Source organism: Ambystoma mexicanum, chromosome 10 (assembly GCF_040938575.1).
Source record: "Ambystoma mexicanum isolate Mex_15411 chromosome 10, UKY_AmexF1_1, whole genome shotgun sequence".
NCBI classification, from domain to species: Eukaryota; Metazoa; Chordata; class Amphibia; order Caudata; family Ambystomatidae; genus Ambystoma; species Ambystoma mexicanum.
In genome coordinates this window covers 95,479,843-95,503,841 of record NC_090932.1, presented here as the reverse complement: position 1 = coordinate 95,503,841, position 23,999 = coordinate 95,479,843, and the positions used below count along the sequence as shown (strand labels likewise).

At 45.7% G+C, this 23,999-nt stretch overlaps 1 protein-coding gene across 7 annotated transcripts in view; it reads left to right on the top strand.

Moving 5' to 3' along the window:
• The window catches only part of ARMC9 (armadillo repeat containing 9), a 1,454,284-nt gene that overhangs the window by 314,740 nt on the left and 1,115,545 nt on the right, over window positions 1-23,999 (top strand). For all 7 annotated transcript variants that reach the window (XM_069617565.1, XM_069617561.1, XM_069617566.1 and 4 more), the window contains exon 9: window positions 14,389-14,487. In XM_069617565.1, coding sequence (XP_069473666.1) covers window positions 14,389-14,487 — 99 coding nt within the window. The remainder of the gene's footprint in view (window positions 1-14,388; window positions 14,488-23,999) is intronic.

Sequence of the window (23,999 nt, the reverse complement as noted above, 5' to 3'; positions counted from 1 at the left end):
GAGACTTGTGAGGACTATTGCAAAAGACTATCCTAAGACAGCCCTCAAGCTGTGTAAGGCGGGTGAGGAGAAGGGAGTCGTTCTCCTGACCATACTCTCATTGACGAATCGGAAGCTAGTGCAAAGGATTGTTGGAGAAGAGATAGACTGAGCCAGTTCACCAGGAGAAGGGAGTCATTCTCCTGGTATTATTTTCATTTGGATGCTGAACCCTTTTGTAGATTTGTGGTTGGGTTAGACTAGGTTTTTGTACAGAGGGCTGACACTTTTCATTTGGACTAACACCTGACGATGACCACTGGAGTTGATATTTGTTTAGGTAGGGATAATCCTCTCGAGATAGGGAGAGGCACGGTCTTTTCTTTTTCTTAAATAAAACTTTGTTGAAACATGCCAACCCTTTGTCCGACTCCTTACTCCACCGCACCACAGAGGGATCATGGGAGTTGTAGGCCAAGACAGCTGGAGGGCGACTGTTTGGCTAACTCTGCAGTAGAGTATTTGGTGGCTTTACTTGGCTGTGGGTAGGTGGGAGAGGGTACTGGGTCTATATGGGGACTGGTGTCAGGGGTTGCGAATAAGCCAGCCTTCCTGAAAGGGGGATGCTGGGTCTTAATGCCCCAGTGGGATGCCAGAGGGGCCAAAGCTTCCCTTATTGGGGGTGTGTAACCCAATCCCTGCTTATCCTGAAATAATCAGATGCATCAAAGGGGCATGGCTGGATATGACCTCATCTCCCATTCCATCATGTCCTGTATTTAACTTTTTTTAAGGATTTGTAACAAATATGAAAAACGATTTTGCAGTAGGGAAGTCTAAACGGTGTCCCATTGTTTTATTTTTTTACTATGTGTGTTTGAGTGTTAACTCCTTATTGCTCAACCTTGACAGAAAAGCCATACATCTTGGGTACAGGGCAGTGTTTGAATCATTGCTTGAGAACACATATTCTTGAGTTGCTCTTTTTTCTTCTTTTCTACAATTGCTACTTACAGGTGCATCAATTCTCTGGGTCCCCTTACCTCCTCCGTTTGTGTTCAGTTTCGGGAGTGACGTGTGTTCCTAATTTTCCATCCTCGGCCTCAGGCTGTTCGAGATGTTGCACAAGACCCTGTGAGTGGCGATTGTACCAAAGAACAAAGAAGCTGACCATGGCTGTGTTGTAGCAGGGTGTTTTTTTTAGGTTTGCCTAAGGCTGCATCTATTTATACTCTTGGGTTTTGCAAACAGTGGGCTCCTGAACACAGTGTATAACCAGATTATCAGGGGTGGGCTAGGTTCTCCGGAGTGTTGTGCTAATTTCCCATCCCTGTGTAGCCATCTGCCACTGAATGGATCGGTGCGGTTAACGCTGTTCGTATCACATGTACGAGTTGTGTGTGGGAGCGATGGGCCATCAGGCCCCTCGCGTCCTCTACTTCTCAGTACAAAACTTGGACCAAGTGCCTCCAGTAGTGGGTTCGCCCCTTGCCCTTATGCGATGTTAACCTTGGTTGACTTTCGCATAGATGGGACCACTGAGCAGGACACAGGGCATCCATTTTTGGGCCCCCTTTCGACTCCCTCTTGGTGACTAGGCCTCACTACAATAGTACAAATATGCTTCTCTTCCCTTTCCTCGCAGCAGCATGGCCAGGCGCGCAGGGCACAGGGCCCCCACCCCCGTTTTCACTCTGACTGGAAAACTTTGCGGGTCCATTCTCACGCTGAAGCGGAGATGCTTGCGACACATAATAAATGTAACACATCGCTCTTCCTCTGAGATCACTGTCCTGCGTGTGAACCAGCATGAGCTAAGCACATAGCTTGTCCATCTCCACAAACGTGTCGTTGCCCCTCCTGCACCCTCGCCAGTGGAAACTTACTGCCATTGTGACCCTGTGTCCCTGCAAGATATCCTTTCATGTGCCAGACCACTGACCATGCCATGATGCCCACCCAGCAGATCCCCAACTAACATTAGACTCCTGCTGCAATATATTGTTGCCTACCACTAACAAATGCCACATACCAGAGATTCTTATGAGTACAAACCTTAACTTCAACCAGTGTATTATAGCGGTCAGGACCCTTAACCCAAGACTTGTATAATCCAATGTTATTGATAGTATAGACATATGTGTGACTTTTATAGAGACATGATAAACTACTGAAGGTCTTTGAACAATTATTATTTAGTGCATGCATTTTTTGAGAATATATTATGTTAGCTTAGATAGTGACCACCCTGCCTCCCAGCGACATGACTTTCACCCATGCGGAGCACAGATGACTGACGTCAATTCTCCCGCCAACCAAGCGACCAACCCGGATGAAGAGGTGCCACCCCACCTGAGACATCGAGTGAACTGACCAATCCAGGACCAACGTAGTATCCTATATGTTAGTTGATTCATTTACCTTATAAAATGGAATGTAATGGTAACTTGTACAGAGCGCTCTCGGATATCTCTTGAATACTATTCATCAGATAAAACCTTGCCTTGAAATCTTGCAGCCTGCTCTCTGCCTTATTCCCCGTCAGGGGTGTGTTTGTTTTATTCATTTTGCACGTCAGAGACGGGGAGGGCACAAACATTTGTAAGCGCTGACACAAATGCCACATCTTGGCCAGAGATGCCCAGCCCCATGTCATAATGCAAGGGTCTGCCACATGTGACGCTCCAAATCTTCTGGACTACGACTCCCATGATCCCTCACCCTCAGGGGTGCTCGCTGGTGCCAATGGGAGTTGTAGTCCAACATATCTGGAGAGCCCATGATTAAAATTCCTTAAAGCCAAAACGTTCAATAAGCATTCCTGTGGAAGCAAGGTCACATTAGCCTGCATAGTACTGTTTGGCTGCGCTGTTATGCCGCAGTGATCCATCACAAAGCGAATGCAGTAGGTTTGTTGTTTCATATACAATGTCAGACCAAGACCTACCAGGAGAGCCAGTACCATCAAGGAAGGCATAGCAATGGGCAGCCCTGTCATGGAGTGCGGCTATGAGAGTGTGCTGTTCTCTGTGGACTGGAGTGGCAGTGCTTTGATGCCATGCTTCTAGAGTTATAAGTAAGCAGAGTCAGTGATGGCACCAATTGCAACCGGATGCCTAACAGGAGATCATCTGACCAACCGGCCACTCACAAGTGGTGTCGTGTAGCTGCTATTCCATTGGGTTGCCCTACATCCAGCACTAGCCGCAGACGTTGCCAGACACATCACTTCACAATAGTAGTTGTTGCTTGTTTACCATGCTCAGTTAAAGTTATCAACAGGCGCCTCTGCGACTTTGTGATGTTTTATTGTACTCTTGCTGCGATGTTGTGTCCTTTTAATGGGAATTGCTTTATAGTGTGCATGAATTGCTTTCATTCATCCACCTCACTGACCGTGCCCTCGTCTCGGGAGGATAGCTCAGGGGCAAAGCGCGCGTCTTGGAAGCAAGACAACGCGGAGCAACACAGGTTCGAGCCCCGGGTCAGCGCTTTGAAACCTCTGGGTATTAAGCTCGTTATAAATAACCAATTACAATCAACACCCACATCACCATGTACGTGCACGCCCACATCACCCTCCATGCGCACATAAGCATGAAGGCCCACACCGCTCCCCACTGCACTAACATTCCCATGCAGGTGGTTGTAGAACATTGCAAAGCCAGAATACCTTGAGAGACCCAAGTATCACCGACCAATCACTCTTGAGAAAAAAGTCACAATAATGTACACTTTAAGGTGTTGCAAAAAGTTGCAGGATCACCCAGAGGGCACAATTCCCCTCTCCATCTGCGCTGGTGTATCAGAGAGGTTGCATGGCTGCCCCCCGTCTCACCTCCTCTCGGGGAACTTCTCCCTGCAGCAAGCATTTGCTGACGGATCTTTCCCTCGTCCACCCAGTCAGCCATCGGCTCCAAGAGACCATGAGTATGGCAAGCACTGCCTAACATTACACTCTTTTGTGCAGTGTGGGAGTACAGCCTCCTTTAAACCCAACCCCCTGCAGCCGAGCATTCTGACACAGCCCATGGTGGTGCAAAGCCATGCAAGTGGCAATTTGGGGTTTTTGGTTTTTTATTGTGAATTGGTTTATTCTGAAACCTTACACAAACTTGTAAAAAAGACACATAGTCATCATGAGTTGGGCAGTAGCCCTTAAATGCGACGGTAACGTTGTTACTGTTGTATTTACCACACTGCCCAATCTCGAGTCTGGCATGTTTACCCAACATGCTGGAAAAATTCCCATTTTCTGTGCAATTACCACCAGTGGTATTACCTGCACAGTAATTCCGCTGAAAATTCCCCATTGGGTCCATGGTGAGTAACGGTTAGCGCCCAACTCGTGATCCGGCGGTAATACCACCGGAAGGGTGGATGTGAATGCAAATAAAGTTGGGCACTATCCCTGCCGGCATACCGCACAACTCGTGATCCGGCGGTAATACCACCGGAAGGGTGGATGTGAATGCAAATAAAGTTGGGCACTATCCCTGCCGGCATACCGCACAACTCGTGATCCGGCGGTAATACCACCGGAAGGGTGGATGTGAATGCAAATAAAGTTGGGCACTATCCCTGCCGGCATACCGCACAACTCGTGATCCGGCGGTAATACCACCGGAAGGGTGGATGTGAATGCAAATAAAGTTGGGCACTATCCCTGCCGGCATACCGCACAACTCGTGATCCGGCGGTAATACCACCGGAAGGGTGGATGTGAATGCAAATAAAGCTGGGCACTATCCCTGCCGGCATACCGCACAACTCGTGATCCGGCGGTAATACCACCGGAAGGGTGGATGTGAATGCAAATAAAGTTGGGCACTATCCCTGCCGGCATACCGCACAACTCGTGATCCGGCGGTAATACCACCGGAAGGGTGGATGTGAATGCAAATAAAGCTGGGCACTATCCCTGCCGGCATACCGCACAACTCGTGATCCGGCGGTAATACCACCGGAAGGGTGGATGTGAATGCAAATAAAGTTGGGCACTATCCCTGCCGGCATACCGCACAACTCGTGATCCGGCGGTAATACCACCGGAAGGGTGGATGTGAATGCAAATAAAGCTGGGCACTATCCCTGCCGGCATACCGCACAACTCGTGATCCGGCGGTAATACCACCGGAAGGGTGGATGTGAATGCAAATAAAGTTGGGCACTATCCCTGCCGGCATACCGCACAACTCGTGATGAGGCCCATAATATTGATCCAAATGGTTTAAAAACACATTTCAGCCAATTATTAAACCCATTTAAAAATTGAGCTCAAATGACGTCCCGCGTGGTCCATCTTTCCACAATGCAGCTGGTTTATATTGCACATCCGTTCAGCAAAGCTGGGTCTAGGTCTGCAAATCATGTCACAATCGGGAAAGTGCTGCGGCCGCATCCTCTTTCTTTCCTCTTAATTAGGGTCTGGCAGACTTTTGATTGTCCCACCTCAGATTGATTCGGTATGGGAACTTCACAACCGCTTGTGTCAGTGGAGGTTCATTCTCAGTGGCCAGAGTTCGTTACCAACAAATTTACTAAACCGCAATAACCATAAATGATGCAAGGTGGGGCAATTAATGAATGGAAGGCTTTATTTCTACACGCAACCCCTCTGATTGCACCATATGCAGTAGTTTATACCATCTGCATTCTTAGATTCCACGTACTGAATTTCACCCGTTGAATACACGAAATGCGTTTGGAATTTCCTTTAAATAATTTTGCAGTGCGCCAGAGAAGCTTCAGTATAGTGTATATGACTGCATTCTCTCGATGGTGTCACCCCAACCCTTCTGCAAGAGAGCCTTTTTAATTAGGAATGGGTTATTACTAAGTGAATTAGCCGATTGTTGGAAGGAATGCAGGATAGTTTCGTTTATGGATTTAAAATGTACAATAGAACCGTAGGACCTCCTCTGCTTGTATATCTTTCAAAGCTATAAAATGGAATTCTGTGCCAAAGTTCAAATAGCTTCCTAAAACGTTACAATGCTCCATTGAGGCCAACCTCTCCATGATATTAGATCCAATTCCTACCATTGAGGCCAACCTCTCCATGATATTGCATCCAATTCCTACCATTGAGGCCAACCTCTCCCTGATATTAGATCCAATTCCTACCATTGACGCCAACGTCTCCATGATATTGCATCCAATTCCTCCCGGATGGCAGCTGCAATCGGAACACAATTAGGGAGTCCTAGCGTTTTTTGCCAGATGATGCTATCAATGTTTTCCAGATCCATTTCCCTGGCCTGTGGCAGATGATTTATTTTCATACCATATAACAAAGCTGGTATCACTTTAGCCTTACAGAAGCTTAACAGGTATATTACAGAAAATCGGCCACATTTTTTATTTACTCACCTCATTTGCGTGGCCAACACAATTGCTTTTACTTTCGGTCTTTTCATGATCAATCCTTTTGTTAGGGGGAGCCCCAGGTAGACTAAATTAATAAGTGGGACCAATGGCGTTGGCTCTATTTCTGCATTAAAACCATACGATTTGTTGGCATTTGTATAGAAATGTATGATTTTCGTTTTGCTAGGGTTGACCACCAAATCATTAGACACAGCGGAGTTGCTTATGGCATTCACCAGACATTGCAGACCGAGTTGCGTGCAGTCAAGAGAAATTACATCATCTGCATATGTCATCCAGTGAAACATATGAGCATGAGGCCTAGGAAGAAGCTTATGTGAGGTGATCTCCCAGATCGGAGAAATGCAGACTGAATAGGCAGGGAGTCAATGAACACCCCTGACGCCACCCCCTAAGTGTTGGGGAACCCTACCTATCCAGTCTAATCTGAAGATGTGTCTCAGTGTAGATGAACTAATATTGCCAAAAGTGAGTTTGGGATATTCCACGCGAGTAGCATAAATAAATGCAATTTGGGGCTTTACAAATGTTGAGCCACAGCAGACTGAAGGTCTGACACAAGTGTGAAAGAAAAAAGGGAACACGAGTTGGCACAAGGTGTTTTATATAGTTCATTGATTATTTATTTAATGTGTTTCAGTTTACAAGTACACTTTTCACATTACATGAATATTAAAGACATTCAGTTATACATTTCATCAGAATAATATAAAATATAAGATGCCCAATTAAAAAAAACATTAATTTGCAATATTTAAACAGTTAATCATCTAATCAGTCACACAAATTAATCAATAGCCAATGATCAATAGGAATTATATACACATACAGTATTCTCAAAATATATATGCACAGTTTCCCAAGTTTTACAAACTCCTTACTATTCTATTGTTTTGAAAATGGTGACCTGTTTCTGATTCTATACGGTAATTCCCACAATCCTCTCTATTCTTTGCCAGACATTATACATTGAAATATACACTTTCATATTCTTTGTATTAATGCACTGTTGCCAAAATGCCAGATATTTTATCGTGTCTAGTTTATATACATATCTACCATATGATTTAAGATACAACTGCGTCAAATCGGGGCATTCAAATAATAAATGCTTAGCAGTCTCAGTGATGTCCTTGTTTTTACATATACAACACCCCGTCGATCAATCCATGGTATTTGATTTAGAGTCCCTGTAACTGACAATACCGGCAGATGATCCAATCTCAGAAGCAAAAGGTTCAGATACAACTGCGGCTTCTTAAAGGTATATAGCAAATGGGACCCAGATTTATACTTTTCCAAACTATTCAGATGAGCATAGTCCTCAAGCCAGTCCCATAGCTCAACACGCCTAACAAGGGCACGTTTCTTTTTGATGATATCATTCCCCTTACTCCGTATCCAACATGTCTCCTCAAAGAGTGTTTCCATGCTTTTTTTTTATTGACAAGTCGCGTAGATTCTTTGAGTGATTCCCGTTTCATGGCCCTTAAGACTGTTATTGGTATCATTACTCATTGTGATATACAGTTCTGCACATTTTTTTAACACAAGTTTATATAGATGACAACACGTTTTTCATATAGCTCTCCATACTGGCTTAAGTGCCTGTTTCTAAGTTCTAACAATTCTGTAAGGTAAAGCAGATTGATGGAGGGGAAGGGATCCTGTTTGGGTCTCTTGGTTTCCACAGCCGCCAACTTAAGCACTATATCACATCATGCCCACTTAAGCACTACATGACATCATGCCCACTTAAGTCGGTTGTGACCCCAGAAGCAGGGTGGTGGGAGCTGACAGACCTCTGCTGTCATATCCACCATCATTGTCCTTTCAAGCACAGGTGTTGGTTGAGGTTCTAAATGGTACTTGTGGGCTGACCCCTAGGCCAGACTAAATTGGGGGATATTAAATAGTCGGTAGTTCGGCAGACCCAAGAAGCTGTTAGTCCAACATATTGATGTAATAACATTGGTGACCTGGCAGAAACGCAGTGGTTTGTTCTTGTGACTGCATCCAACTCCATACCTAACATGCATAGAGACGAAGCCAGCCTCATTTTAAATGCGGCAGAGTTGTAAATCCGGGCGCGGAAGCAAGGCGTAATGCTTTTTATGACTTGATTTACCACTGTCCGATTTCCCTGCAATGTCGAGGTGGAGGAGGGGCACGAAGTGGAGATCGGTTCCCTGCCACACACTCCTTCTACTTCTTTGGAGGGCGTTTCATTTCATGCGTGCATAAGATTTTCATGCAGACATGCAACCAATGGATTCCTTTGGAATCCGCCTCGGTTTGGAACCTGGTCAAGACCAGGGAGATTCCATAAGAATCCATCTGCAAAACGTATTGGCAGGCAGCGTTTATTTTTGTCAAGCGACAGAGCTGAAAAGAGTACACTGGAATTAGTCTCGCTTTTTACTCTCCCCCCCCCCCCTTTCTTGAATATTTAGCATTGCATGCAGAGGACCCCACAGCACGTAAGTGCTAAGGTGGGTGGTCCTCTGCATGCAATTTACATTTTTTTAAATGACCAACTGTCTGTAACTTGATCAAAGGGGAAAGTCTGCGATCCCATTTTCTACGGGGGCAATACTATACCTCTGGCATTGCAGGTGGTACTGAGGTGGTACTGTGAGCACATCTGCCACGCAGTTCCTAAGGGTCGCGGATAGGCATCCTGCCACATTGAGGGAATCGTAACTTTACATTCAAACCTATGACGCACTGGAGAGTTTAGGGTTCGGGGTCTCACATTCTGGGAGTTTTGGAAACAGAGAAAAACACCGGAGGATCTCTTTACGTGATTAAGTTGAGGGGGGGCTGTAGGGGGTTTTACAGCAGGTATGTTTTTTGGGCTGCTCGCAACTTCATGAGGCACTTGGCGGTTCAGCGTTCCAGGGGGCGTTTTCTCCGCGTTGTGGTCGGATTACAGAGACACATTGGTTCCCTCTTCTTTTACCTTTAGAGTGCGTGGGGTTGAGAGAACATTAGCTCGTGCCTGGTGCAGTGGGCATGCGCAGAGGAGGTATTTTAGGCTTGTCTGCACTTGTCACGCGAACCTAGCTTGCTTGGGAGTCTCTGAAGACTGCTGCGCTGTTATCTGTTGGCGTTTCGCCAGGCCCTAGAGAAGCGGCCTGAGGCGTTTTGCACCTTTGGAAGCCATTGTATTTGGCAGTCTGGAAGGACCTCATTGAATGCTTTGCCCTTTGCCCTAGTCCAGGAGGGCATTTACTAGGGCACCTGCTATCATGAGGTGGTGCTCCTGGGGACTGAAGGGTTAATTCCTTTTAGAGGTTCCATGGACTGGAATTCTTTCTGCAGAAAGTGGACAATGGGAAGAGGGTGTTCAATTGATTCAGAAAGCATTTCGGGTTACATGTGATTATAACCAATTCAATTACAGAGAATGCTTTAATAGTGAAACCTTTATAATGAAAAATATCGAATTTAGTATTTTTTTTATGGGGGGGGATCCCCCGAAACCCCCTTCCCTATACTTTTAAATCCACCCAACCCCCTCCCCACCAGTTTTAACCCCTTACCCCACCTCCATATACATTTTAAACAAAAAAAACGATATTTTCTCGTTATTATTGTTTCTTTATTAAAGTTATTCTCGGTTTTGAATTCGGTAAAATCACTGCAGACCGTATTTCACACCGTAAACATGCTGTCTTGAAGTTTTCATATTTCAGGTTGTTGGAGCGCATCCAGGTTATGTCGGATGGATGGAACACGTCCAGGTTATTTCAGGTTGTTGGAGCACATCCAGGTTATGTCGGATGGATGGAACACGTCCAGGTTATTTCAGGTTGTTGCAGCGCATCCAGGTTATGTCGGATGGATGGAGCACGTCCAGGTTATTTCAGGTTGTTGGAGCACATCCAGGTTATATCGGATATTTTGAAAGTCAGTGGGTGTTTTGAAGGGCAGCTCGTGCATGATGCTTTCAGTGAGCACATTTCCTCTGCTTGGCATACTTCCAGCTTATGTAGCCTAACGTCTACTGGTATGCCAAATGGTGTCTAGCATAAGGTGTACATTGTCTCTACTATACGGATGTCAGTCATTTGCACATCCTAGAGGCTGACAGGCCCACAAGGATAAAATCCCACAACACCACTTTTAATGCACACCAGGCTTTAACCCCAAATCCATTTAGTGGCACCCTGTCTTTTCTCGAAATGTTTTAATGCAATTTTTGTGCCAATTTCATTTTTTTTGGTCTGAAAAACGAAAAATGCACCAGGGGTGGGGGAATGGATGGATAATGCAAGAGTGACTGGCAGAGGCTAGTGGCGAGAAAGGGGGGCTAAAGGTAGGGACAGGGGTCTCCATCATATTTTTTGGTTAAATAAAGTTTTAAAAAATCCTGTGGTGTGTGAAGGCATCAGGAAGTCGACGCAGACAACAGATTCGAAATCAAACCTCAAAAGCTTTATTTTTCTTAAATGTCATGGTGGAATAAGGCCTAACTTGCCCTATGCTAAGGTGGGATCTCCCTACCTGAAGAAAACTAAGGATAGTCTGTGTCAGGAAGTCCAAATCAACAGTCTGCCTGCGTCCAAAACCTATTCTTGCCCTCACAACTAACTTTATACAATGTATAGGGGTGTCAGAATGAAATGAATAGTGTTCAAAATAAAGTTCAGAGCTTCTTACAGCTCTTGGCTTGTAATCAGCTTCCCCTTCCCCAGTTCAAAACAGTTCATTAGCTATCGGGGTTCCCTTACCCAAGAGTTCAAATTGTCCAGCTTTATAAAACAACGCAATTCCTTGGGATACTTCCCAGCTCTTTTATCATGAGTACTTTTCACTGATTTACATCGTCTGTTTCTTGATTTCAAAATCACACAAGTGGCTGTTGCAAAACACAAGCTTCTGTAGAGCTACTTTCATTGGCTTTTTCCATAAAGGGGGGCACTCGGTCTAGGCGCAGTTATCGAACAGCAAGGTCCACCCATTACAGGTCACGCAACTGATGCCGCTTCTTATCTGCTTTCCATCGACAGTAGTCCAATGCTTTCCTTGGACAGTGAGGCTTGTTTCTTTTCTCAATGTTACTCTTCCAACACTTTACTGTGGCTTGGCTGGCCACCATACACTTTGTTACACGTTCTGTATTCCTCTGGCACTTGCCAATACAGGTTTCCTCTTAACCTGCAGTTCCTTGAGCTCTTTAGTCTTATTCAAGATATACTCTTGGCTTTATCAACCCTTGTGTATCAAACAATTAATTCCGTGGGGCCTGCAGCTTGCACCACCTTGTTTTCACTCCATTCACAAGTACTCATAACTTGCTTTCGCTTTGTGCAGCATTCAGAAAGTGCTAAAAATGTCTTGCAATCCGTTAGGTATTCAAGATTACTTGTTTTGGCATTCAAAAGTGCTCATTACAACTTTCAGTTTGTTCAGTATTCAAAAGTCGCTTGTTTCGCGTTCCTGAAGCGCCCTGGTATCACGGGTTGTATGCAGCAGCTCCCTTCGGCTTCTCCGGCTTACAATACCTCTACCCTTCCCTTGTGGAGGACATAGAGAGCACTGCTCGCTCTCCTGGAGTTTTGTGGCGACTGGAGTGCTTCGGCTCCCGCTGCGTGTACCCGACAAGGAGAGCTTGCAGGATTTACAGACCCTCTCTTGGTCAGCCACGGCCCCAGCTTTCCTCTCTCCTGCTCGACATGGCTCCTGGCACTGTGTCTCCTGCTCCTCTTTCTCCAATCCGCTTCTTTCCCTCCAGCCTGATTGGCTTCGCCCCAGCCCACTTTCTTCCCGTCACACCTGTGGCCAGGCTTCTTATACCTATTGAGATTGTTTAATGACTACAGGTGTGGGTCATTAACTTCCATTGCCCTACCTTGATGAAATTCATTATTCCACCTGCATACCTCCTACCTCCATAGCCCTCTTCTTCGTCTCAGTATCAGAGTGGTGTTTGGGGAGGTTTGAATTAAAAGTGCGCATAACTCTGTGTTGTCGCCTTATCGTCTTGGTACTTGGCTGATATGTGTCTGCATTAACAGTATAAGGCTGATAAGTGTTTATCTCACCCAAATGAGGATGTGACCTCCTAGTTGGTCTTTTCCTCGTTCCAGTGTTGAGGTGGTATTTCTGGGGGACATTTTGGGGGGAAGAAAAGGGAAAAGGTTGACAGTGGCCTACAAAGGATTGGGTAATAGAAAGTTCATTCTGAAAAGGAAATGGGGGGGTACTGTGTCTCGCCTGCAGATCCTCCCTCACATATCCACCCCCAGGGTCTTGATCCAAAAGTGATGGCCTTTCCCTGACCACCTCAGGATCGAGGTGAAACGAAGTGAGGATGCCCTTGGGTTCCTCACAGGTGAAACATATTTGTAAAAACACATAGAACCCATTTACCTTAGCTTCTGGTATTTCTTTTTTAAACTGAGGCTCCCCTACCAGATGGACATCTGTCACAGTTTCTGGGTTCTCAAAGGTTGCAGGTTTCTTTAGTTGGGCTGGTGTGACCTTGCAACTGCCACCAGGATCTGAGCCAGTGCCAACAGCTTGCTTTTCCTTAATTCTTTTTCTCGCTGCTTGGCAATTGCTGGCCTTTGGTCCAGATACACAACAGGCTTTCTAGTTTAGCTCTTCCTTTTAATAAACTTTTCTGTGCAGTAGCTCAACTGGCATAGGGCCTGCCTGTTGTGTTGCCCACTATCTAGTTGTCACTTTTAACTCAGCCAATGCTGCGTCTGACTCTCATCTACTACTTCTCTTTGCCTACTCGCTGGAACACAACTCTCTCTCTGGAACACTGTACTAACACCCACCATCTCAGAAGGCTTGTGCATCGTGTTATACGGGTGCTGATAGTTTTCCCAGTGAGTGGATGGGCCCATTCCCCCATCAGTTTCTGAGCTTGTGATACGTGTTTCTGTTATGGTTCCACTCTCTCCATCTTGTCTAGTTTCTTGTGTTCATGTTTTAATGAGTAGGATTGGCCCATGCCACTGTCCCCGCCGTCTGGAATTACAAAAATGTTGTCCACTTTGTTGGGATCTGGCAGTAGTGTAATGGCGGCCCCCTTGATCCTACCTTCCTGCTTCCTTATTTGCCAATAAGTGTATTTTCCAGTTTTTAGCATCCATATGGGGAGTACAAACGTTCGATCAACGTGGTTTATTTTGCTGCTGTAGGATTTTCATTTGACTCGATTCGTGTTACATGCCAGCTTGTTTACAGTCCCACTCAGTGCATGCAACCGGAAGTGAAGACAAATGTATTGGGTTACTTGCTTGCCTTCTATACATAGGAAACCTCTCCTGTTTTTTTTAATTTTTTGATTTTTTTTTTGTCTGGGAGGTGTCTTCCCCCAGACACACCAGAAAAAAAACATATAATCATGAGGGTCCCTCAACCCAACTCTGGACTTCTTTTTCTGATCTCATAAAACACGTGTCTTCTTGGGAAATGTGGGTGTTCCTCTTTGCTCTGGCCACAATTGAACCTTACGATTGCTTGAAGGAGGATTGGGGGAGCTCTAAGGGAACCCCTAGAGGTTGCAACCCAGAGCAGGTGACTCGCCTTGGTCCCCATTGTTTCCAGTCTACCTGCTGGGCAAAAAGGCATTTTGCTTTGTTGCAGAGTGCTTCAGAAAGATGACAAAAGACCACTCTTCTTCCTGAGTTTTCTGTACTCTTCCTGCTTATTATGGTTCCCTGGTTTCACAAAAAGACCCGCTGACTTTCTAAATCCATATTGTGCATGGGCAGTGCACTCACATCTGTACAGTTCTAAGGCCCATCATCATGGGCTCAAACCATTGATAAAACTGGACAGACAAGTGACATCTAAACCTTTGTGTTTTGATGTACATAAGAGCCTAGAAGCATTATTGTCACCAAAGCTTGACCCAGGTGTGAATGTAGTCGTTTTATCACTGAGAGACACCCATTTGCAGGTATCGATGATGCATGCCATACTCCATTCTCATGGTAATGATCAGTGTTGGGGGTCTTCTTGAGAAATATGTAATGGCTCTGTTTGTTTGTGCAGATCACACCGGAGTACCTGCAGAGCGTCTGTGTCCGTCTCTTCAGCAACCAGATGAGGCAAAGCGCTGCTCACAGTATCGACTTCACCCGGCCCGGGACCGTAAGTACCCCCCCACCCCTGAAAAACATGTGGCATATGCATCTGTTCTTTCCACAGCTGGGCAATTTGGAGCCACCACATTTGGAACTCTGATGTGATGAAACCAAAGCACATTCTTTATTATTGACCATGGAGTGGGTCTGTGCCACCCAGGGTAGCTGGCTGACCAGAATTTCAGGGTGGCAAGCTTACTGGTGGCAGTACGTGGAGGATGTGGCAGAGTCTCCGTCGCTCATAGGGTCCTTGTCATGTCCCAAGTGTTGTGACTTTGTTGGCTCGATGCATTGTGAGGGTCTACATGCAGGTGCATTGAGGAACTAAGCCAAAGCCCAACTCTACATGGGACATGCTGGGAGCTGGGAAGTCGTGAAACACAAAGGATAGATGCAATCCACAAGTATCAGTCGCAGTCTCTGGTAAGATGACTGGGGGGACCATTGGCCCACATTACCACTCCTTGCAGAACCACTAACAAGCGCCATATCTTCTTAGCTCACACTGCTTCCAAACTGGAGTGGAGCACTCCGGCGAAGCATAACAGGGCGCAGTGGGCAGCCACCCACAAGCTGCAGGAGACGAGTATGCATGCAATGCAGTACTTTACCACAAACAAAAGGCGGACCGGTAAAAAACCAAAAGCATTACACCAGGGAGCCAGGAGACTGAACATGCGCTGTGAAGGACTAACCACAGCAGAGGCGGCATCATCTGAAGGGTCCCTACGAAAACGCTCACCACCCCCCTCGCCACCCTCGTCCTCAATAGGCTGTGGCATTATAATCCCAGAGTAGAAAGCCGTACACCAGGCGCTATCCTGCTGGCGCATTACACATGGTAAGCAGGGTGCTGTGACCCTGTGGAGTGGACCTAATGGCAAAGCTGCCTCTGTGCGCTATAACCCTGAGACTATAAGCCACGAGGCAGCTTGCTGCTATAACCCTAAGACTACTGTGCTTTAGAGGCTCTGTGTCCGAACACCGGCAGCAAAAGACCGACTTTACAGGATCCAGCTCCTGAACGCTGTCTCTTCTTCCCTGCCCCCTCTCCGGCACAGACCTCCCTCCGCCTCCTCCACTTACCTGCTGCGGCCTCAGACTGTCCTCCTGATGGGTCTGCAGGCTGCAAAGGCAGAAGGCCCACGTACAGCACGTTACGCTTCTGTGCGCAGCCTTGTGTGCGTCAGGCCTCTGGATTCGCGCCCTACAGACGCGAGCTGCATTAGAATACCAAACCTTATCGAGTGGTTTCTTAATCCAACATGTGGACCCTGTGCCCACTTCAGTGCCCTAACAGAAACCCTCCCCTCACTGCCTGGACACTTTTCACCATTCCGTCTGCTCGCTGGTCTTTACAAGGTGCACATTTGACGGTTAATGAGGTCAGAGGTTTTTCACAGATTTTTGAAGATGTGGTTCTTAAACATCATTTGATGTCTATCCGAGAGCAGTGGCTTTAGATGGATTAGTAGAAAAGATGAAATAACCTCAGCATTTGACAGACCTTCCAGGATTTCGCTGCATGAAATGGTAAATTTTGCGGCACAAACCTTTATTTATTGCGGCATTTTTGCGGGACATTTTGTATTAACTGGAGGGTGTATGAATGCCACATTGCAGGAAATAGGCAGAGTGCAAGGCTACAAGAGATCCAGGGTATCATTATTATGTATATTTTGTATTAATTTAATAGGATGAGTCCCAGATGTCTCTGGCTTGGCAGAACAGTGTTCGATTTGGCTACATTTTTGGTTTAATGTGCATGCCTATTTAATAGTATTAACTAAATTGATCATCATCAGTTGTAATGCTGAAAATATTCCGCTTCTATGTTCTCCAATCCCCCAAACACCCATACACCTCTCTCACCAACACACATCACACATCTTACCAACTCCCCATCACAACTTGCATCCCTGAGCCTCTCACTCTGTCATACACATACTCACGTGCTATGTCACACTGTCAAGTCACAATTTGCACTGCCCATCCCCTGACACACTCCAGATCATACTCCCAACTCACACCTTACACTCAATTCCTCTCGCAATATACAGTCCTTCATTCTTTTGTGCTGCTTCTGCATCTTGCATCCTTTCTCCCATTCTATCGCCTCTTCCCTCATCCTTTTTCCCAATCTGCAGCTCACTGCCTCTTTCCGGCCAACCGCTTCTTCTCTGCTTTCTGGCTCACTGACCACACGCTCCTTCTACTTTCTGTACCTCTGCTCGCTTTCAGATTTCGGGCCCACCGCATCACTGCTTCCTCTTCTCTCTTGTGCACTGCTTCCTCCTCTGACCCACTAATCTCCCTCTGCTTTCTTGCCTATCACTTCACATCTCACCCATCACACTCCTTCTCTATCTTTCCGTCTCATAGTGTAACCATTTAAAAAAAAAAAATGTAAATGTAGATTTTGACCCAGATCCTCAAAAAATGGGGCATTTTAAAATGGAGCCGAGGATATGCTATTTTTAGACAACCCATTTTTGGAAATGAGCAGGTCATCTTATTCTCAAAGGTGACTGGCGCATTTCCACATGTTTGAGCTGTAGCGCAAATTGTGCGCTGGCCAGCTGCCTTGAATGGTGTTCTGGGTTGTTTGACCGAAGTCTAATTATTTGCGGTGGAATTGACCGTAGTCCATTTCGCCGCGAATGGATTTGCACTTCAGCCAAACAACCGAAAATGTACCTTTCACCAGCACCCCCTCCCCTACTTAACTGCTTGGTCACTGCCGCTTCCCCTGCAACCATGCGTTGTCAGATCCGTCCCTCTAACGCGGGTTGGATCCAACTTCGCAGGGTCCCTTTTTCGTTATGTTCTTTTTTTTTTCTGTCCCGCCTCCAATTTTGAGGAGGTGGGGGGGGTAACACCCCTGCAACCCCTAACCCAAATAATACTGAACTTGGGGAGCGGGTGACACCCCTGCAACACTTGTTCGATATTTATAAAAATCGATCGAATAGTACTGGATGAAATAGGTCAAATTGTACCATTCGATCAATTTTTGTCATCAAAATGGGTAGTACCTTGAACAGAATCGCTCTCCCGACAGTGTTCTGCAAGCTCGCAGCGCCTTTCACAGGGACAGGCCCTTCAGGGGCCTGCCACTGTAAAATGCGACCCCCAAAAATGCATTTTTATCCTGTTTGAGGAACAGAAATGCAAGCGACACAGCAGCGGTTCATATATTAAAAGAAATGCATGATAGGGTCAGGAAAGACCCTGTCATGCAGTGGCACCCCCACATCCCGTGCGCTTAGGGTTGCCTACAATTTCTGGACATTTAAAAGTGCATCTTGCTTGGAAATGAGTGATGCGATTTTAAATTGGCAGAAACGCCACTTTATTTGATCAAGGAGGTGAAAAAGGCCATCTGAATGGGCGCACATATAAAATAGCCCATTCATGTGTCCCTTGTGGATTGGACTGCTCTTTTTTTGGGCCAAGTGATGAGGTGTGTTGGCGCATTTCATTTCTTGCGAGAAAAAAAAGTTGATAACCTGGCACTCTGAGTGATTTTTTTTAAACAGTAATTTTTGCAGATTCATTTAAAAAAAAGATTTTTTAAAGGTGCTGTTTTTGCACAAAACAGCTGTTTTTGCAGCATTTTGCGGGATCGCAAAATTGCTATAAACTGGAGGGTCTGATTTGAATGAACTGTGTACATTAATTCATTCATCTTTTATAATGCCCTTAATACCTGAGACCAGTCTCTTAAGTGCGGGACTGGGTTTTGAACCTGTGTTGCTCTTCGTTGTCTTGCTTCCAATACAAACACATTGCCCCTCAGCTCCTCCCGGCCGATGACAATAAGTGTTCCCTGTTGCCATCTTTAAGTGTTCTATAGCAGGGAAACATACAGTCCGCATGTAGCATTCTAGGAATCCAAGCATAGCTCATACACCTCATTCTCTGGGCCTTCAAAGACAGTCATATACAGTTCCCTAGTCCTATAGTAGTCAGGCATGCAAACACAAGATATCATGTCATGGTGTTTGTAGTCTATTTCCCTCTCTCGCTGTCTTTCTCCATTGTGTGATCACTAAAGACTCACAGGCATATCATACACCTTCCATCGGGTAAGGGCTTCCTTACCGGGGAACAGATTATATGCTATGCATGTGAGGGAGTCAATAAGGCGATCCATACTGTAGAACCATATTTACGGGTGATTAACTCATTCTTTTCTTTCTCTGTCCTAGATAATTCCATGTTTCCTTGTGGTAGCAAGTTTTCTTGGCAGAGCTGGTGGTAGAGAGTTTGTGCGTAGTGTGTGTGCATTGCCTGTATGTTGTGCGGGTGAGTACATTTCCTGTTCCATGTGTATTCCATCTTCATGTGGTTTTTGTGGTGTTGGTGCATCTTATTTTCCATGAGGGTGCTTTGAGTATGGGCTCATGTAGCCATCTGGATCAGTGGTGCTATGGTTTCTTATTTGATCTGAGTGCTGGCCACACATTGGATTTTGTGGGGAGCTTGTTGGTGGGTTTCCTTTGTTTAGGTAGTCCGAAGGGAAAGGTGTGGTAATGTGAGTTATGGGTTGTGATGTCATGGACAGCAAGGTGTGTGGAATGTACCTATGTCAGGTTGGAGTGTTGATGTGTGAGTGGCTCTAAGGGTTCCAAGTTTGTCAGTTAAGATCTGGAAGCTGGCTGGATGGGATATGCTAGTGTCTCTGTACCAAGTAACATACTTGGAATAAACTTACCTGCTGGCTCCAGCGTGGTGTGTAACCCAAGAACCCCTCCACTTGAGAATGCATGCAAGTTAAGCAAATGCGTATGAAATTGCCAGATTGTGAATGAACAACTGTTTTGTATGTTTCTTTAATGAATCGCTTGGATATTAGTTACTGTGTGATTCCCCTGTTAAACGGATTAAGGAGGAGCCCAAGTAAAGAGAGTCGAGCGGCTCCATGACAGTCAGGGTCTCACCCTATGGTAACGTCCTCCAATGAGGGTCCTGTGAACTTGATCTGTGCTGTTGCTCTGGAGAGCTCCACAGCCTTGTAATATCTAGTTTTAATCATTTCCCTTCTGGAGGCCCCACAGTGATTTTAGAATGTAGACATAACTGTTTCTTTCTTTGACAAGGTCTCCTCCACTTGTTAAATCTGAGTCCCAATGAAGAGACGTTCATTTTACCTTGTGTAGCTACCCTGTGGGACATGTTAGGCGCAAGCTCTGCTACAGCTCTGCTGGGCAGGTCTTTGTGGCTCATCGTCTGTACCTCTGAAGGCCTGAACTATATGCAGCAGCGTTAGTGAGGGCTACTTGAGAACTGCCTTCTGCTTGGCCCCAGGTAGAGATGATTCTGAACATCTTGGGGCCGGCAAAGCTGTGTTACCACAGAAGAACTTGTGAACATTCAAACATCGTTGGATACAATTATAACAGGCCATCACTGCCTGGTGGCACTAAAGTTTTTTTTTTAACTCTTTGGTGCTTTCATAGTATCCAGCAAGACCAAATAAAGTGTCCAGACTTCACACAGTATTTAGCTTAAGGAACATTCTTGCACAGCAGATGGGTGCAAACACGAAAAAGAACATTTGAAGAACAGGATCGGCATTGAAAGCATCGAGACAGTATAATAAGGAAAACATCTTTGGCCTAGTCCAGGAAAGGGGTTCGGGATTATGGGGAAAGGCGGAAGGTGGGAAAAGAAACCACCAACCAGGAAGAGGTGTTGCATTGCCCATGAAGAAAATAACATGCATAACATGTTTGGCGAATCATGGGATTCCTTTCCCTGTGAGGCTAGGTAAGGAAGAGGGGGAGAGAGAGAGGGGGAGACAGGGAGAGGGGGAGGGAGGAGGGGGGAGGGATGTGGAGAGGGGGAGGGAGAGTGGGAGAGGGAGGGAGAAAGGAGTAGAGAAACGAGAGACACACAGACAGACCACAGAAGGCATAACTATTGTAGTAGTCCTACTCGTCCCAGTGCGGACCTAAAGTTAATATTACCTAAGAAGAGTGGGAAGTCATATGGGAACATTCATACTAGTCTCAGTAACGCCGAAATATCGGAGAACACTAAATTAGAATTAGTTAAGACTGAAAATTATGAGACAAGTGGAAATCATTACTGGAAGATTCACACTCATCCCAGTAAGACTAAAGAAGTGCAGACAAGTGAGAATCATTATTAGGACCCTCATACTAGTCCCAATAACTTCAGTGCAAAAGGATAGCGAGAACCCTTTTTGGAACATCTCTATCTGGCCCAGCCCGGGAAAAGAGTGGACATTGTCTAGAGAAAAAGGACAAGTGTGATAAACAAAGAAAGAGAGAAAAATAATCTCAGAAGGGGAAACTAAGATGGCAAGGACCCGATTGAGATATTGAAGAGCCCTATTTCTGAGCCGTATGAACTGATCAAAGTAGTTGCCAAGAACTATTTATGAATAAGTTACTAAAGTGACAGTGCTGAAAAGCAGACCACAGGAGAAGGGAGTCATTCTCCTGTGCCTTGGTTGGTTTTGATGGTGGTAGGGAAAGAATAGATTGACTTTGGACAGAGGACAGCTCTTCCTTTTGGATGACTGACAAGCACCCTAGTCAGTTTCTGTTGGGTAGTGTGAGGGTTCAGAAATGAGAGGTGGACAACAGAGGTAACTTTCAACATTAGTCATTTTATATACAGAAAGGGGTTTGGATGAAGGCCTAACTTTCCCTATCTTAACTGAAATTTCCTTTCCTTGTGAAACTAAAACTAAAGCAGGATGATCTTGTGTACAAATTCAGTATGACCCTCACAATAACATATACAATTAAACAGTGCAAGGTAAATGTTTCAAAGTTTAACTTAAATAAGTGCAATAAATCAAACCTATAACTTCAACCAAAACTATCCTTATATCCAGGGTTTGGTTATTTTATTTATTTTTATTTATTAGGCGCTTATACAACAAGTAAATTGTGTTTCAAAGCGCCCACAGGGCAACTGGAAGGGAACATTGGATTGGAAACAATGTATACACTGGAGGAAAAAGACGGACTTACTAGGCCTTGTGAGCATTCAGAGCATGCAAGTGCAGAGAGAGAAGAGGGAGTGGAGGGTAAGTGCTGGAGTGACCGTGCTCGAGGATGAGCAGCAGGTGTAATCAGCAGATGTAGGTGCCCGGGGTAGTTAGTGCTAGGGAAAATTGAGCTGCAATAAGTAGGGAAATGCAGGCCTACAGTGGTGTAGGTCGGTGGGTGCAAAGGCATGTGGTATGTGTAACCAGGGGCTGAGGCGATTGGGTGTGGGAGGCCAGGGCTCCAAAGGACACACAAGGGCCCTGGTCACCAATCACAATGACTGTGAGTTTAGCAGAGGAGGGAAGAAGGGAAGGAGGAGGTGAAAAGGAAAGACTTGAGGAGCTTCCACAATTTGAGGAGGTCCGGCTCAAGACAAAGAGGAAGGGAGAGGCTGTTCCATAAGAGGGAGCCAGCTGAAGAAAGACATCGGCCTCCGGCCCTCTGTTTAGCGAAATGCCTTACACACAGAGAGTTGGTGCCAGAGGAACGTGGAGGTCTAGAGGGAGAGTGTTTAGTAAGAGTAAGTTGTAGATAGCATGGTCCCCAGCCAGAGACAGCCTTATGGGTGATGCAGAGTGATTTGAGTTTAATCCGTGCAGCAACTGGGAGCCAGTGAAGAGTTTTTAGGACAGGAGAGATGCGGTCCCTGGGCTTGAGGCCAAGGATAAGTCTTGCTGTCCTATTTTGGATTAGCTGGAGGGGTCATAGAGAGGAAGAGGGTAGATTCAAGAGAAGGCTATTGCAGTAGTGCAGCCTAGAGAGAACCAGGGCTCGGGTAACATTGAGCTACTGGCTGAAAGTGAGAAAAGGGAGAATTTGTTTGCTAAGGAAGAGTTGAAAGTGGGACTTCTTGGCAATGCCCTGAATGTGAGAGAGGAAGAAGAGAGAGGAGTTGAAGATGAATCCAAGGTTTCTGGCTTCAGATGGAGGAGAAGGGGGAGCACTCATAGAGGATGGCCAGAGTGAGGCGAAGATAGAGGGATCAAGGGTCCCAATAGGAAGGATCTCAGTCTTACTGGCATTGAGGCAGAGATCATTGGGCAGAGATCATTGAAAGTGCACCAGGACTGGATGGCAGTCTGGGATGATGGAAGAAGTAAGAGGGTCAGTGGGAGTTTGAAGAAAAGTTGTGTGTCATCTGAGTAGCACTGGAAGTTAGGAGAGAAGGTGGAAATGAGGAGTGCGAGTGGAGTAAGGTGTTAAATAGCCAAGGGGAGAGGGTGGAGCCCTGAGGGACACCACAGGTGGAGAAAGAGGTAGGGAAAAGAGAAGGTGCCCAGAATAACCTGGGATGGGCGGTCACTTAGGAAGGAGGTCAGCCAGTCCAGTGTCTGCTCCGAGATCCCCATGGTATTATGGAGATGTTTTATGAGGATGGAATGGTTCACTGTGTTAGAGGTAGAGGAGAGATCAAATAGAATGAGGACAGCTGAAGAGTTGGAGTCCAGAGATGCGAGCATTTCTTCACAAGTGTTCAGAAGAGCAGTTTCCGTGCCTCTGGATGCTCGGAATCCAGATTGATGGTCCTGGAGACCACCGACAAGTTCAGAAAGAGAAGTAATTTGGGGGAAGGCCAGTTTCTCTGGGAGTTTCCCAAGGAAGGGGGTATTAGAGATAGGATGGAAGCTGGCTGGGCAGGTGGGGTCTGCTGGTTCCCTTCCCCTGGATAGGTTCAGGAAAACTATTCACAGTGTTTTGTGTCAAGACCAGCCTCTTGAAAGCAACACAAATGTCTTTTACCTAATACTTTCTTCAGGAAGACATAACAACTGTTCCTTTCACAACATTGGTTGAAATATAGCAAAGAGGAAGTCTCTCCTAGTCATTTCACGATGGCAAATCAAAATGTCTTTTCCCCAACACTGTTTGGAATATGATAAAGGAAAGTCTTTCCTACTTCAGGATGGCTAAACACATTTCTTTTCTCCAATGGTGATTCAAATATGGCAAAAGGCAAATATTTTCAAAATGTATGGTTGACAAAGTGTTTATTTGAAACTACAACTTAATGTGACCAAGTCTCTTTTTATCACACTATTTCAAAGTGAGTTTACCGGTACACTCTCCTGCCAGGAAACTTCTCAACTGAAAACTCTTGATATCCTGGTTTACTCTCCTGCCAGGAATATTTCCCTTTTTGGCTCTTATAGATGCCATGGTGTACTTTCCTGCCAAGTATCTCTTCCCAAAAAGGTCTCACTACCGGATGCTCTTATCAGGTCTCTTTACAACATTCACATTCTTCAAACTGAAAAAGACTGTGGCTGCACTGAGGATCTCTGAAGATCACACCATGAAGGATCAGAGGACTGTGGGTGGATAGCCAGTAGTGAATGGCACGCAGGGAGAATCTGTGGTGATAATGTTCCACATCTGTTGTATGAAATCCTCCCTGGTGTGCGATCTTCAAGGTGGATCAAGGAATCTAGTGTTCAAAGTTTTTTTAAACTCATGACAGGATACTGCCACAGTCCTTTATTTATTTATTGGA